General features: G+C 40.0%; 1 protein-coding gene across 1 annotated transcript in view; it reads left to right on the forward strand.

Moving 5' to 3' along the window:
• Radx (RPA1 related single stranded DNA binding protein, X-linked) overlaps nucleotides 1-14,032 on the forward strand; it is a 72,435-nt gene that overhangs the window by 40,509 nt on the left and 17,894 nt on the right. The window contains exon 11 of the mRNA XM_052170874.1: nucleotides 4,814-4,875. Coding sequence (XP_052026834.1) covers nucleotides 4,814-4,875 — 62 coding nt within the window. The remainder of the gene's footprint in view (nucleotides 1-4,813; nucleotides 4,876-14,032) is intronic.

Here is a 14,032-nt window from a genome sequence, read left to right on the forward strand (position 1 = left end):
TTCACAGCAGACTTTCTGAAATTCTGGTTTTCATTTTTTCCATCCCCTCTTCCAAAATGTTCCTTAAACCAAATCCATTGGTACTGGGCTCCCCAAGGTCTGTCAATTTCTGCATTGTGTCCAGTTGTGGTTTTCTGTGATAGGCTCTGTTTGCTACAGGGGCATTACAACAAAGGTAGCTCTCAAAAGATAGCAGGTTCAAAGTCCACTTATCTGGAGCTATACCTGTGGGTGTAGAGATGGCTACAGGTGGGGACAGTGGGAGGGGAAGTGACAGTAGATTAGAAGAGAAGGAAGCTGTTTGCCCAACAAAGGTAGATCAGCAATAAAGAGGGTTGGTTAGTAGGTTATGGTCTGGAACTAGGGTTTTGTGTTTGTTGGTAGTGGCAGGTGTCAGGAAAGGATGGTGACTTACCGGGCAAAGGTGGTTTACAAATGAAAAAGTTTCAGGGCTACAGGTCTAGAAATAGACTTGTAAGTTTATGGATGGCTTTGGGTTGGGGAAAGGGCAAGGAAAAGGAATAGGTAGCTTACCCAGGAAAAGTTGCTGACAAACAAAGAGGGTTCTAGGGCTATCTTATCTATCTTACTTTCCTTCAACCCCTTCATTCTTGTTAAAACCTTGAAGGGAACCATACAGACTTTCCACTTAGAGCTGAACATTCAGCAGTCACTCCTTCTCTGCACTGTGACCAATAAGAATCTATAAGTGCTAGCTGCTTCAAGAAGCTTCCCTTGCTGAGAGTCATAGCAGTATAAGAAATGTTGAAAAGGCAACTTAAAAGATACAGTATACACACTGAGGAAAAAAACAATAACTGTAGCTTCCCTATTAGGGCCTATTATCTCCTAAGCCATGGGATTTTTTGACTACCTTTATAATATAATACTAAGTCCAAATTCTCTTGTTTGGAGTGAGCCAAATCTAATTGGAAAATAGTCATGTCAGTATTGTACTAGTGGGCACCTTGCCTGGCATGTTGGTGATATAACATACAGAGTGCACAACCCTGTGGGAAAATTGATAGCTGTCCTTCCCCAACAGCCTGTATAGCACCTCCTAACACTATGAAAATTGGCCAACAGGTAGGAGGCCTCCAGCTCAGCTCAAGCTTAGTTTCTTCATGCTCTACAACCAAAACCTGTGGCATCTTCAATCAAAAGTCTAATACATGGAGGGTCAACGGCAATGCTAGTAGCCTATATTGTTTTAGGGGCCTCAGAATCTTCCTTGGATAACAGCTCACAGGGAAGTAGTCCATACCCAATAATAGAAATCTCATCTAATAACCACATGGCTTCTGGACCATTTATTTTTTAAATATTAAAGGTTTATTTATTTAATGAGTACACTGTAACTGTCTTCAGACACACCAGAAGAGAGCGTCAGATCTCATTACAGACTATTGTGAGCCACCATGTGGTTGCTGGGAATTGAACTCAGGACCTCTGGAGGAGCAGTCAGCGCTTTTAACTACTGAGCCTTCTCTCCCCTTCCCACCCCCACCCTGGGACCATCTTTTCTTGCCCCTTTCCTACGTTCATACTCTCAAACTGTGATTTTAACTTTCATAGGCACTGGGTATTTCAGGATTTTTCTCATTCACTTTTTTGTTTGTCATCTGACTTTTCCAAACCACAAAAAATTCTCACAAGTTTTAAAGGTTTACATAGTGCCTGTACCCTGTGTGATCTGATCTTATATCCTTCCTCCTTCAGGGGTGATTTCATGTCTCTCAGATGCTTTTCTAAATCTACAAAAGTGTCACTGGTTAGCATTATACCATCTATAAAACTGTCTTGCAAAGTGTGAGCACAGTCTCTGCTCTGACTGTCCAGGAGTCAAGACTGTGTTCTCACCTGCTGTTTCCTCACAGACTCCTTGCATCTGGCAATCTCTAGGGCCAATCTCCACCTGGCTGATGCCTTTTCCGTTGACCACATCTGCTACTGAGACAGCCTTGAGCTGGATAAAGAAATTCCCACTCCCAATATCCTTCTTATAGAAGATAGAGGTGCATTGTCAATTCTGGGGGTGAAGTATACTCCTGAGATAAACTTGGTCTTACTAACCCTCACTGCTCTGTCACTATACCTTCATTAACTTCTATTTAGGCTTAAACCTTTCCTCGAGGCTCACAAGAATTGAATTTGGCTCCTTTTTTTTTCTTTTAAAATTCTGGCTTCACATACTTTTTGCCACATCTGTTTTTTGAGTGACCTAGACAAGCACTTTCTTAAGTGCCTTTTCTTAAGTCCTTTTAATTGCTTCAGCACTTTACAAAGCTGATGTACATGCCAATTTAAGTCTTTTAGTCTCTGCTCCCTCAAAGACTGTGTGCCACCATGGAGTTCAGCAAAGCCACTAAAGCTCTGTACCAGTCCCTAGGTCACTGCTGCACTGACCAACCCTTTCCTTGGTTGTTGTGTGAACACAGGCCTATCTGGCCCAGTGAACTGAGCATCAAAGGCTGTCTATGCATACTTCCTTCCTTTACTAGTGCTTGCTATTTTATTGTCTTCAAGTCCCTGATGTTCATGAGGACCTCAGCCAGTGAAACTTTAACTGCATTATTATAAGAGCTAATGGCTCTTATAAGTCAGTTAATCAGGGAATGATTTCCCTCATTATGTAGCCTTTGTCTTATAAAAACTGCACAATTCAGACTATTCCAGATTAAAGTAGTTCATGGTATTATTCAGGTTATCATTAAGGCTCCCGCTGTATTCTGCACGTTTTCCCTTCCTCTGTGTTTTAGTTTGGGTTTCCATTACTGTGAAGAGACAGACATAATGATCAAGACAACTCTTATAAGGTCAACATTTAATTGGGGCTGGCTTACAGGTTCTGCCACTATCAAGGCAGGCGCATGGCAGCATCCAGACAGGCATGGTGCAGGAGGAGCTGAGAGTTCTACATCTTCATCAAAAGGAAGCCAGGAGCAGACATACTGTCTTCCAGGCAGCTAGGAGAAGGGTCTCAAACCCCACCCCCACAATGACACACTTCTAACAAGGCCACACTGACTCCAAATAGGCTATTACCTCCTAATAGTGCCACTTCCAGAGCCAAGCATTTTCAAACCACCACACTCTGTATTCAAGGTCAGACCTGATAGGTATCTTGTATCACTACTATCTCACTTTGCCCCTTTTCATTTCCCAGTTCTTTACATGGGATCCTAATTTGGATATCCTAAAAGATGCTATTTAGGACAGATATCCTTTTTATCCTTTTCCTTATTCTCCAATAAGAAATTGCAAGCTAATGCCTCTATTCTATTCTCTCTCCTTTCCTCCTCTAGCCTTTATTTTTTCCTGCTAATTTAGTAACTAGTGCAGAGCATAGCATCCACATGTTTTTTTTTTACTTGTTGTATTTCCTCCATTACATAAGCAGAATCATTCTAGGCAGAAAACTGGAACTCAGTTACTTGTCTTATTGCCCACACAATAAGCTTGCTTAAGTGACACCACAGCTTGCTTAAGATTCTGTCCCATATATGTTACTTCTTTTTTTTTCTTTTCTATATTCTTTGTTTACATTCCAAATGATTTCCCCTTTCCCAGTTCCCCCCTCCCCATTTGTCCCCTAAGCCTTCTTCTCTCCACCCATTCTCCAATCAACCATTTGGGGGGCATCTCTTTATTCACCTGATAGATGCCATCCATCAAGGCACTTTGCCATTCCATACCACATAAAGGAAGACAGTCAATCTGGAATTCTCTGGGAACACCTTTCAACACAGTAGGCTTGCTTAGCTATGCCAGCGAGAATGCAAGGGCTACTAAAGCAAGAAAGCACATCCTTCTATACTACACCAGGAAAGACAACCATACCTGGATTCCTTGCATAGATGTTCTTAGCTTCAGTTGCATGCTCCATAGTCCACAACAGACACAATGCTACCTCTCTTCCAATATTCCCTTTTACTTACATTGTGACATGGATTAGGGTTGTGCATTGGGTGAACTTCTTCTGGTAAAATGGACAACTATTTCAAATGATTCTTCCGGAGCCTAGCTTGTTACTCCAGTGAGTTTAATTGGGATTATTAACAGGGTCATGGGTAACAAGTCACTTACTGAAACATTAGGAGCAGCTATACCACTGAAGAATCACCCTTCCCCCTTCCTAGCCAGTGTTAAATGCTTGTAGAATTCAATTCAGGGGAGGGTAGGAAATCTTCTGCCCTCTCCCTTCATGAAGGAACATCAATGAGCCCAATCTCCATGTGCTATCTTTAGTAATCCCAACTGCTGATAGTTCAAGAAGACAATGAGCATGCCATGCACACACGACAGCATCAGGCAACACTGTTTATTCTGGTATTGTCTTGGCATGTAAAAGGAACAGTTAGCCTTGAATAAAAATCAGGCCAGGATCCTATAGGAAATAATGGAGTTAAAGTTTAAAGGACAAAAGAGAGTTTACCAAACAGAAGAAAAGAGGCATAGAATTGTTCCTTGCTTCAAAAAAAAAAAAAAAAAAAAACCCGCAGATCTGATGTAGTATGGAACTAACTATAAAGTAAAGCTGTAGGACAGGAAAGGTGGTTGTTTTACAGAACTGTTGAAAACAGGAGAACAAAGAAGGTCATTGCACTGATTTTGAAGTTCCCATGCAATAATGAAAATGTTTGCATCTTTAGTTGCTACATAATGAAGTTAAATATTTAATGTATTACTTTAAGAAATGTATTGAATTAAATTATTGAATTAAAGTAAACTCTAAATAGACTCAATTAGGTTTTTTTCCCATCTAAGTCGTTTTTGATAATTTGTGGTTATCTTATTTTCTTATCATTTTCAGGGTTCCTGTTCCTCAGCCACATTCTTCTACACAAATGAAAGGAAGCAAACCCAACATACCAAGTATGTTCATTCCATCATGTCTTGCTGTTTTACTTATAGTTTCTTACAAAAGTTGGTAGAACTCTGTCGCATACACATTCATATTTGATTTCATTCTTCAGCTTTGTAATAGCTCCTGTGGGCAACAGATAAAGCTTCTCATATTGGTTTAAGTCATCATTAAAAATATTGAAAAGTACATGCAACTGTAACAGTGGCTGCCAGAGCCTGAGAATAGAAATGAAAGCATGGAGACAGGATGCTTACTAGGCATCAGGGTACAATTAACAGGACTTATTTCTAGTGTTCTATAACACATCGGGGTTAGTAGAGTTGACATTTGATTGTACATACCTGGAAGAGATTAGAAATGGATCCAAACACAAATGCTATATTTATGAGATAATAGATCTCCCAGTTACCCTGCTTTCATCATTATAAATCGTATACATATATGTAAGCATTTTATTGCAGCCCATAAATGTGTATAATTGTATGTTTAACACATTTTTTGTAATTAATTTATCTGAACAGCTACCAAAGATTGAAAAAGTAAAATGTGCTTTAGAGATTCGCCATCAACATATAGATGCTATTGGTTAGAAGGAATAGTTTAGCCCCAGATACAAAGCAGAAAAAAATGACAAGCAGAAATGAAGGTTAAGGCTGATGCCTCCAGGAAGAAGGACAGATGTGTGTGCAAGGGAACTGATCACAATCTCATCAGAGAGTCTTATGACTGTGACCATGTGCTATGTGCTCATGATACTATCTGCTGCTAACAGTGAATGCCTCCTTGAACTAAAAGACATTTTTATTTCTAAATATTTAGTATGTTTTAAAGTCAAAAGGGATGTTTCAAAGCACAGCAACTCCTGAAAGAAAGAGAAGTGTTCAAAGAGACATTTTTGCCACATCAATTTGTATCATATTATTCAGGTGCTCTCAAAATGTAGCCAGTGTGACTACAAAATTAAAGCAATTTCTTCTGTCTTTTTTGTTTGTTTGTTTGTTTTGTTTTTTGTTTTTTTTATTCGATATATTTTTTATTTACATTTCAAATGATTTCCCCTTTTCTAGACCCCCACTCCCCGAAAGTCCCATCAGCCACCTTCCCTCCCCCTGTTTTCCCACCCACCCCTTCCCACTTCCCTGTTCTGGTTTTGCCCTATACTGCTTCACTGAGTCTTTCCAGAACAAGGGGCCACTCCTCCGTTCTTCTTGTACCTCATTTGATGTGTGGATTATGTTTTTGGTATTCCAGTTGTCTAGGTTAATATCCACTTATTAGTGAGTGCATACCATGATTGATCTTTTGAGACTGGGTTACCTCACTTAGTATGATGTTCTCCAGCTCCATCCATTTGCCTAAGAATTTCATGAATTCATTGTTTCTAATGGCTGAATAGTACTCCATTGTGTAGATATACCACATTTTTTGCATCCACTCTTCTGTTGAAGGATACCTGAGTTCTTTCCAGCATCTGGCAATTATAAATAGGGCTGCTATGAACATAGTAGAGCATGTATCCTTATTACATGGTGGGGAATCCTCTGGGTATATGCCCAGGAGTGAAATAGCAGGATCTTCTGGAAGTGAGGTGCCCAGTTTTCGGAGGAACCGCCAGACTGATTTCCAGAGTGGTTGTACCAATTTGCAACCCCACCAGCAGTGGAGGAGTGTTCCTCTTTCTCCACATCCTCTCCAACACCTGCTGTCTCCTGAATTTTTAATCTTAGCCATTCTGACTGGTGTAAGGTGAAATCTCAGGGTTGTTTTGATTTGCATTTCCCTAATGACTGGACCCTGTCACCTTTGTTCCACTGCTGATGGCCCTTCAGCTGAACCAGCCACTGCTGCTGCAGCTGCCACCACTGCCGCAGCTGCCGCCGCCCTCTTCTGTCTTAAGAGTGACTTCCATAAACATTTTTTTGCCTTAAAGTTGTCTCTTAATTTTTTTCTACTGTCCATAAGACTATTAGGTAGGGCTCACTTGTATTAAAAAAATGGACTAATGAAGAGCTTTAAGAGTGAAAGTAATTATAAAAATGCTGGTTCCTTTGGGAGCAGCTAATATGAGTTTTAGTTTTAGCACAAGAATGATTAAGTAGGTCCAATTTTTATTGGCAGGCAGAATAGGTAAATCCAAGTAAGTCCTCTTTGGGATTGTTTGATCATTTGTTTATAATTGACCATGGAGAGTACTTTCAAGGGAAAGGAGATTAAATGCAGTGTTCTATGCAAGCATAATTTCCTATTGGGTTGACTGGATTGAGTTTAGGGTTGGTTTCTGAAGTGATTTCCTAGTGTAGATAAGTACTGGTAAGATGCCATTAGAATTATCTGGTTTAAATGGAGTCTTTTTTCATTTATTTATTTATTTATTCACTTTATATCCTGATCACAGCCCCCTTCTCCTCCTAGTACCTCCTACCCCCCCCCCCCACACACACACAGCTCAAGTCACTGTCATAAACCAAGAGATCATCTATCTGGATTAAACGTTTTAGCTCTTTACCACCATCTTGGCTTTTGGTGTGAATTTTATTTCAATCTTTCACCCAAATAAAGGTAAAGTTAGCATTTTGTTTCTATTACCTCCTTAAATGTGACTTATCAGTAATAGGTGCCAAACATTTTGGTACAGTTTTTTGCTGATAACTACATGATATGAAATGCTGGGTTTGGTTTTTTTTTATATATGTATATATGTATATATGGTGTGTGTGTGTGTGATGAGTATGTACAGGTACCTATGTGTTATGTCATACAGAAGTCAGAGCATAACCTTGAATGCCAGTTCTCACTTTCCACACTGATATTTGTTTGCCACTATGTACACCAGGCTATGTGGGTCCTGAATATCCCATGATTCTCCTGTTTCTGCCTCCTATATCTCTGTAGATTCACCAGATTGCCTACTTTACTTGGTTCATAGAATTTGAACTCTTGTTTTCATATTTCTATGAGAAATTTTTTTACCCCATGAACAAAAGCAAGTTGAGTAGGAAAGTGTTTATTTCATTTTATAATTTGTAGTCTATCATCTAGGGCAATTGGGGCAAGAACTGGTACAGAAGCCATAGAGAAATGCTGCTTAATGGCTTAGTCAGCCTGGCTTCTTAAAGTACCCAGAACATCAAGTCTAGCACTACCCAAGGTGATATAGGGCCTCCCACACCATCATCATTCAAGAAAATGCCTTATAAACTTTCCTAAGATCCAATCCTATGGAGGCAGGTTCTCAAATAAGATGCCTTCTTCCCAGATGACTTCTTCCCTAGTTTGTGTCAAGTTGACAAAAAACAAACAACCACAAAAAATTTAGTCTTTTAAAAAGTACTTCCAAAGGCTGTGAGCATAGCTCAGTAATTGTTCTAGTTTGCTGTCTCTTGCTCTGATAAATGTCATAACCAAAAGAAACTTAGGGAGGAACAGAGAAATAGGCTTATTTTCCCTTACAGATTACAGTCCATCATGGAAGAAAGCCAGGGAAATAGCTCAAAATTGGGACCAGGAGGCAAGAATGTGGCTTATTAGCTCACTATGTAGCTGCTTGCTTTTCATTACTTTTCCTGTAAGGGTCTAAGCCACCCACCCAAGGATGATACCCGAGCCTTCCTTCCTAAATCAAGTAGAGAACAAGACGAAGTCCCAACCACAAGATGTCTTGTTGTTGTATTCTGTAGCTGCCTGGAGCTACGACAGGGTTGCTGGAACAAAAGCTGAGGGATAGAGGGGGAAGGTGTGAAAAGAAGGAAGCCAGGAACTTTTAACAGTTTGGACAAATCCCTTCCCCCCAGACTCGGGGCTGAGTTCCAGTGGAAGTCATCTGGCTTCACCAGGCAGTCTCAGGCAGCTGGGTGGGTCACCTGCTTAATTCAGGAATTCATAGACCTGGAGGAACAACGAATTTAACCTTCACTCTGAGCTTCTCCACCCTAGGATAAAAATTCCTGCTGTAACCTATTTCCCTATTGTCTTGCCCAAAGCCCTTGTCCTTGGCCCAGGTCAAGTTCCTACCACGTGGCATGACTCCCCAATATGGCTCTGTACATCTTGTCTTACTGTTTGAATTTTTCCACAACAAAATCAAGTTTAAATTATTAAAATATTTTTGCAGCAATGACAAACGTAAGTTTAGAAATAGATAAATCTGGTTGATGAATATATTGATACTGTGTTAGTCTGTGTTTACAGTTTTTCTATTGCTTTAAGAAAGGCAAAAATGGGCTTAAGAGACTTGTGTCCAAGAAATATCTAATTAATTCATAATAAATAGAGGTTTGACAAATTACTAGGTATATAGGCAAAGATCAGTTTTTGCACAAGCTCAAAAAGAAATTTCATATAATATAAGAATACAAGTTTTTTTTAGTTGTAGGGTACTCATCAAAAAGACTACTTAGACATAGGTTTCAGCCAATACAAAGTCTTTATTAGCCAGTGTAAGACCCCCCAAAAACCGAGGGTGCCCCAGCACCCCACGCCCCGGAAGGCAACACCCAAATCACTCAAGTGAAACGGTCTCGATGCAATAACATGAGGATTTCTTATTCCAGAATTCTGGGTTCCACAGCTGTACACCATGCAGGGGTAGAGGACTGTGAACCCCAGGTGAGCCCGCAAAATGCAAGCCAATCAATCTGTACCACTCCATAGTTTTTAGGCCAATCAGTTTAAATTATTGGAGCCCGCGCTTAGTGGACCAATTAATTTCCTATTTTCTTGAATGTCTATAGCTGCGTGAACTCCTGGATGTGGGTAAAGGCATAAGCAGTTTACAGAAGCAAGATAAGCAGATAATCAGCTCTTTTCCAGTTACCTTATGGGGCCAGGATCACCTATTCAAGGCCTTTTTGTCTAACTCTAAAGAAAGGGTGGGCTCTGGAATGTGACCTTTTACCTAGTTTCTAACAAAGAGCACAAAGAGCAGGCTCTGGAATATGAAGTGTTTAGGGCTCCTTAGAAGGCAGGAGTTAGGCTGTATTTTCTATTTTTTCACCAGTAGGTGACCTCACTGTTTATTCAGGATCCCAGTGTAACACAGAGCTTTTCTCCGGGTGAGCTTTTTAAATTTTATTTTATTTACATTTCAAGTATTATCACCTTACCCAGTTTCCCCTTCTTCTAGAAGCTCCCTCTCATATCTCCCTTCCTCCTGCTTCTATGAGGGTGTTCCTCCACCAACCCACCCACTCCCACCTCCACACCCCCTTCGTTTCCCCTACACTAGGACATCTATCAAACCTTCATAAGACCAAGGACCTCTTGATGCCTGACAAGGCAATCCTCTGCTACTAGTGCAGTCAGAGCCATGTGTACTCCTTGGTTGGTGGTTTAGTCCCTGGAAGCTCTGGGAGGTCTGGTTGGTTGAAATTTTTTAAGCACAAAAACTGTGCCCTGGGTTGACATACTTCAGTTAACAAGAACAGTTAACCAGAACCAGAACTACAGAAGCCAAAAGGCAAGGTTAGCACATTTAGAGACTTTGCCAGAACTATGGACTTTGATGGATTGGGTCTTTGTTTTAGTTTTGGCTGATTGTACTATCTACTTGCTGAGTTTTATAGCCTGAGTGGCACTTCCCTCATGGAGTCAGTCGTGCTAATGTCTGGGGGGGGGGGGGGCTGTTAAAGTTTTGGTGTACTACATCTAAAGTAAGAGGCAGAAAGTAGTCTAATGACTAATGAATGACATGTCACAGGACCCTACTATAGGAAGAATCTTCTAATTTAGGCACTGAAACAAAGAATTCTGAAGATAATAATCAGAAAGAATTGCGTGGTTGTCTTTTTATTTTAAGACTTTACTCTGGTGGCTCTATGGAGAACAGGTAAAAAACAATTCTAGGGGCAAAGAGCCAGGATGTGATGATGAAGGCCAGGAATATATAGTTGTGATTATAAAAATGAAAAACAAGAAAAGAAATGAGACATAACTTTGGAAATGTAACTGATCTAGATGTTGATGGAAATTGAAAGTAGGAAATTGATGAGTCAATGCTAAGGCCTTATCAGGACCCCACATTTTGTCTCAACTGAAGATACTGAGAATTCCATCAGAGGTTAGCAACCATGTTCACTTGCAAGGGTCAATCTAATGAAATACCATAGTCGGGGCTTAGAACAGCAGACATTTTCCCCCCCACAGTCTGGAACTAAAACCTGTAGAGGTAGGTTGGGTTTCTTCTGAGCCCTCTTTCCTTGGCTCGTGAATGGTCTTCTTGCCATCCTGATTCTGTGCCTAGAATTGTTATAGCTGAATCATAAAATAGTTCTATTTTTGTGACCATCCTCAGTGAGTTCCACACTGGGTATATTATAGTCCCGCCAAAGAAGGATTCCACCCCCCCATTTTCATAAACATTTGCTCCTTCGTTTCTTTTTAAATTAAATTAAATTTTTGTTTTTACATATTTATTATGTTGGCCCTGTTTGTTTTTATGAGAATTCTGCTGTAAGGCACATTTTTGTGCTGGCCAAGTTGGTTCTTCTTGCTTTTGTGTTCCTTTCTTTTGTCATGCCTTTCTCCCATTTTGTTATACTGGGACTCATTGTGAGACCTAGGGCCATTCTTTCCTCAAGCACTCTTGCCTGCCCTTCCTTTATAACTGATAACATCAGCTCTGGTCTGCCTAATGTTGCCACACCTGTTCCCTAGCTTTTCTTAGCTCAGTTCCCTTTGTGCTCCTTAATGGACCTCCCATTTTGCTGATTCTCTTCCTGCCTTCTCAAAAATACCATTAAAGCCCGAAACTGAATTTTCTTTTTCTGTAATTGTTCTTTTCCGCTCCCCCCCCCCTCCGTGGGTTTATTTGTTTGATTTTTATTATTGTAGTTTTTCCTCTTTGATTTTTTTTTTTACTTTGGTTCAAGTACTGTTTCTCTGGTTTAATTTTGATGTTTTCCTATATTGCTGTGATTTTTATATTTCACTGTTTGTGAAAACAGTCATAATATGAAATATGATGCTATTAAAGACCGTGGGTCATGAAAAAAACGGAAAAAATAAAATTGTTCAAACAGCAAAATATAAAAACTAATAAATCCACTTTCTCCTTTGTAAGGTTTTGGCTTCTTACTGAAAACTGACCACTTAGAATGTTATGACGCACTGACTATAGAAATCAGCCTTCTCTTCCTCAAAGGGATTGCTCCTTTTTCCCCCTAAAAACTATAAATGTCCCTTTTTATAGCAACTTCCTCCAATTCTTGGAAGAAACTCATTGTATGTATCTACACAATTATCCATCCCTTAATTGTGTCCCTCTATTGTCCTGACAGACATTTCCCCTGAACAACAGAAATTACAATAAAGTACCACTTCTCCCAACCTTGGCCAACTGGAGCTGAGCTATGCCCCTCCTCAGGGCTTCCCTAGACCTCCCCAGAACCTTTGGAGCAGGCTGAAGTGAAAGCTTATGGTCTCAGGTCTTTTCGAGTTTGCCACTCAGAGGGCACCTGCTCCCAATTACTGAGGATGGTATATATGTATGTGGGATTTGAATGCACCAGTTTCAACTCCCAAATTTTAAACTGCTCTTTCCTCAGTGACCTTAGACAACTGACTCTTTATCTCAGTTCCAACCTCCTGATTTAGATTTCTGCCGGTGGTTTATCCACTTCACTGTGCTTTTAAGGCACAGTGAGTAATGTGATTGTACCAGAATGGAGACCTGAGTCTGGATCTCCAGCCGTGGAAAAAGCTAGCCATGGCATCCAGCAACAGTAAGCCCCAGGGTGGTACTGGGCAGAGACTGGGAGATACCCTGAGCTTGCTGGCCCACCAACCAACCTAAAAATAAAGTAGGTTTAGTGAGGGGGAAGGAAGAGGGCTTATGGTACTTTCGGGGAGTGGGGAGCCTGAAAAGGGGAAATCATTTGAAATGTCAATAAAGAATATATCAAATAAATAAAAAATGAAATTACAAAAAATATATATTGAATAATAAAAAAAATGTAAGTTTAGTGAGACATCCTGCCTAAAAACATAAGATGGAAGTCAAAACATTGATTTGCAGGGTTGTTTGTTTTATTTTGTTTTGTATTTTAACTTTTCCTGTTTTTTGTTTGTTTGTTTCTGAGAGAGAAACATCAAATTGGAAGGTCAGGATGATCTGGGAGGAATTGGGGGAGGTGATGAATATTATCAAACTATTTTGCATGAAAAATGTTAATAAAAATAACTAAGGTGGAGCACGAAGAGAAAGATAGCTGTTGTTGACATTTGGTGTCCATACACTCTTGGGCTAACACACCCCATCCCCCACCCACAACCTAAACAACACAGAAAGAAGAAAGCTACATAATAATTGAGTAAGGTATCCAGGACTGGGATCCCACACAGTAAACCCTGGCTTCCTTCTGTACCTTTGAATCCTGCTGTACCTAGGGAGGACCAGGGCAAAGGCAATTAAAAGTCCATAAAGCTTTCCTGCTGTTTCAAAGTTGTCTGTATCTGGACTAAGTGTTCACATGATTGCTCTGACCTCTTGCTGTCCAGCTTTCTTGCCCAGTCAGGCCTGACAATTTGTTGAATTTTTTTATACTTAAATGTTTTCTTTATATAATTACAATTTTGGAGTCATCATTTCCTCACTATTCTCCTCGATCCAACTTCTAAAGTGCCCTCCATACAGTCTCATATTATGTATTTAATTATGTATACACACACACACACACACACACCCTGCTGAGTTCATTTGTGTTACTTATGTGTTTGTGATTAAGGCTGACCGTGAAAGGGAGACTCAGTCTGGTGTTTTGTTTTGTTTTTCCTTGTTCCTTGTTACCTGTTGAAGGGCAGAAGCTTTAACAGGCTTGCTCTGCCTTTTTTTCCAGACTATTAGAAAGTTTTCTTGTTTCTTGATGTTGTCAGCTACTAGGCCAATGCTGAGGTCCAAAAGTTCATATAATTTTATATTTCCTCCTTTAATCATTACCTGAGAAGATAAAGAGCTCCAGAAGAAGAAAGTTCAAGGCTTAGAAGTTTATGTAGACATGTATTTCAGTCTTCTTTCTCAGTGTTCAAAGTAATGATTTGGATCCCAAGTATCCTATAGAGGTAACCAGTTGTGCGGTAGAGTCCTTCTTGTGGCTGTGGCTTGGTTTTGCTTCCTTAGGTTTTGTTGTTGTTGTTGTTGTTGTTGTTGTTTGTTTTGTTTTTTTTTTTTCA

The sequence above is a fragment of the Apodemus sylvaticus genome, chromosome X (genome assembly GCF_947179515.1).
Source record: "Apodemus sylvaticus chromosome X, mApoSyl1.1, whole genome shotgun sequence".
Classification (NCBI taxonomy): Eukaryota; Metazoa; Chordata; class Mammalia; order Rodentia; family Muridae; genus Apodemus; species Apodemus sylvaticus.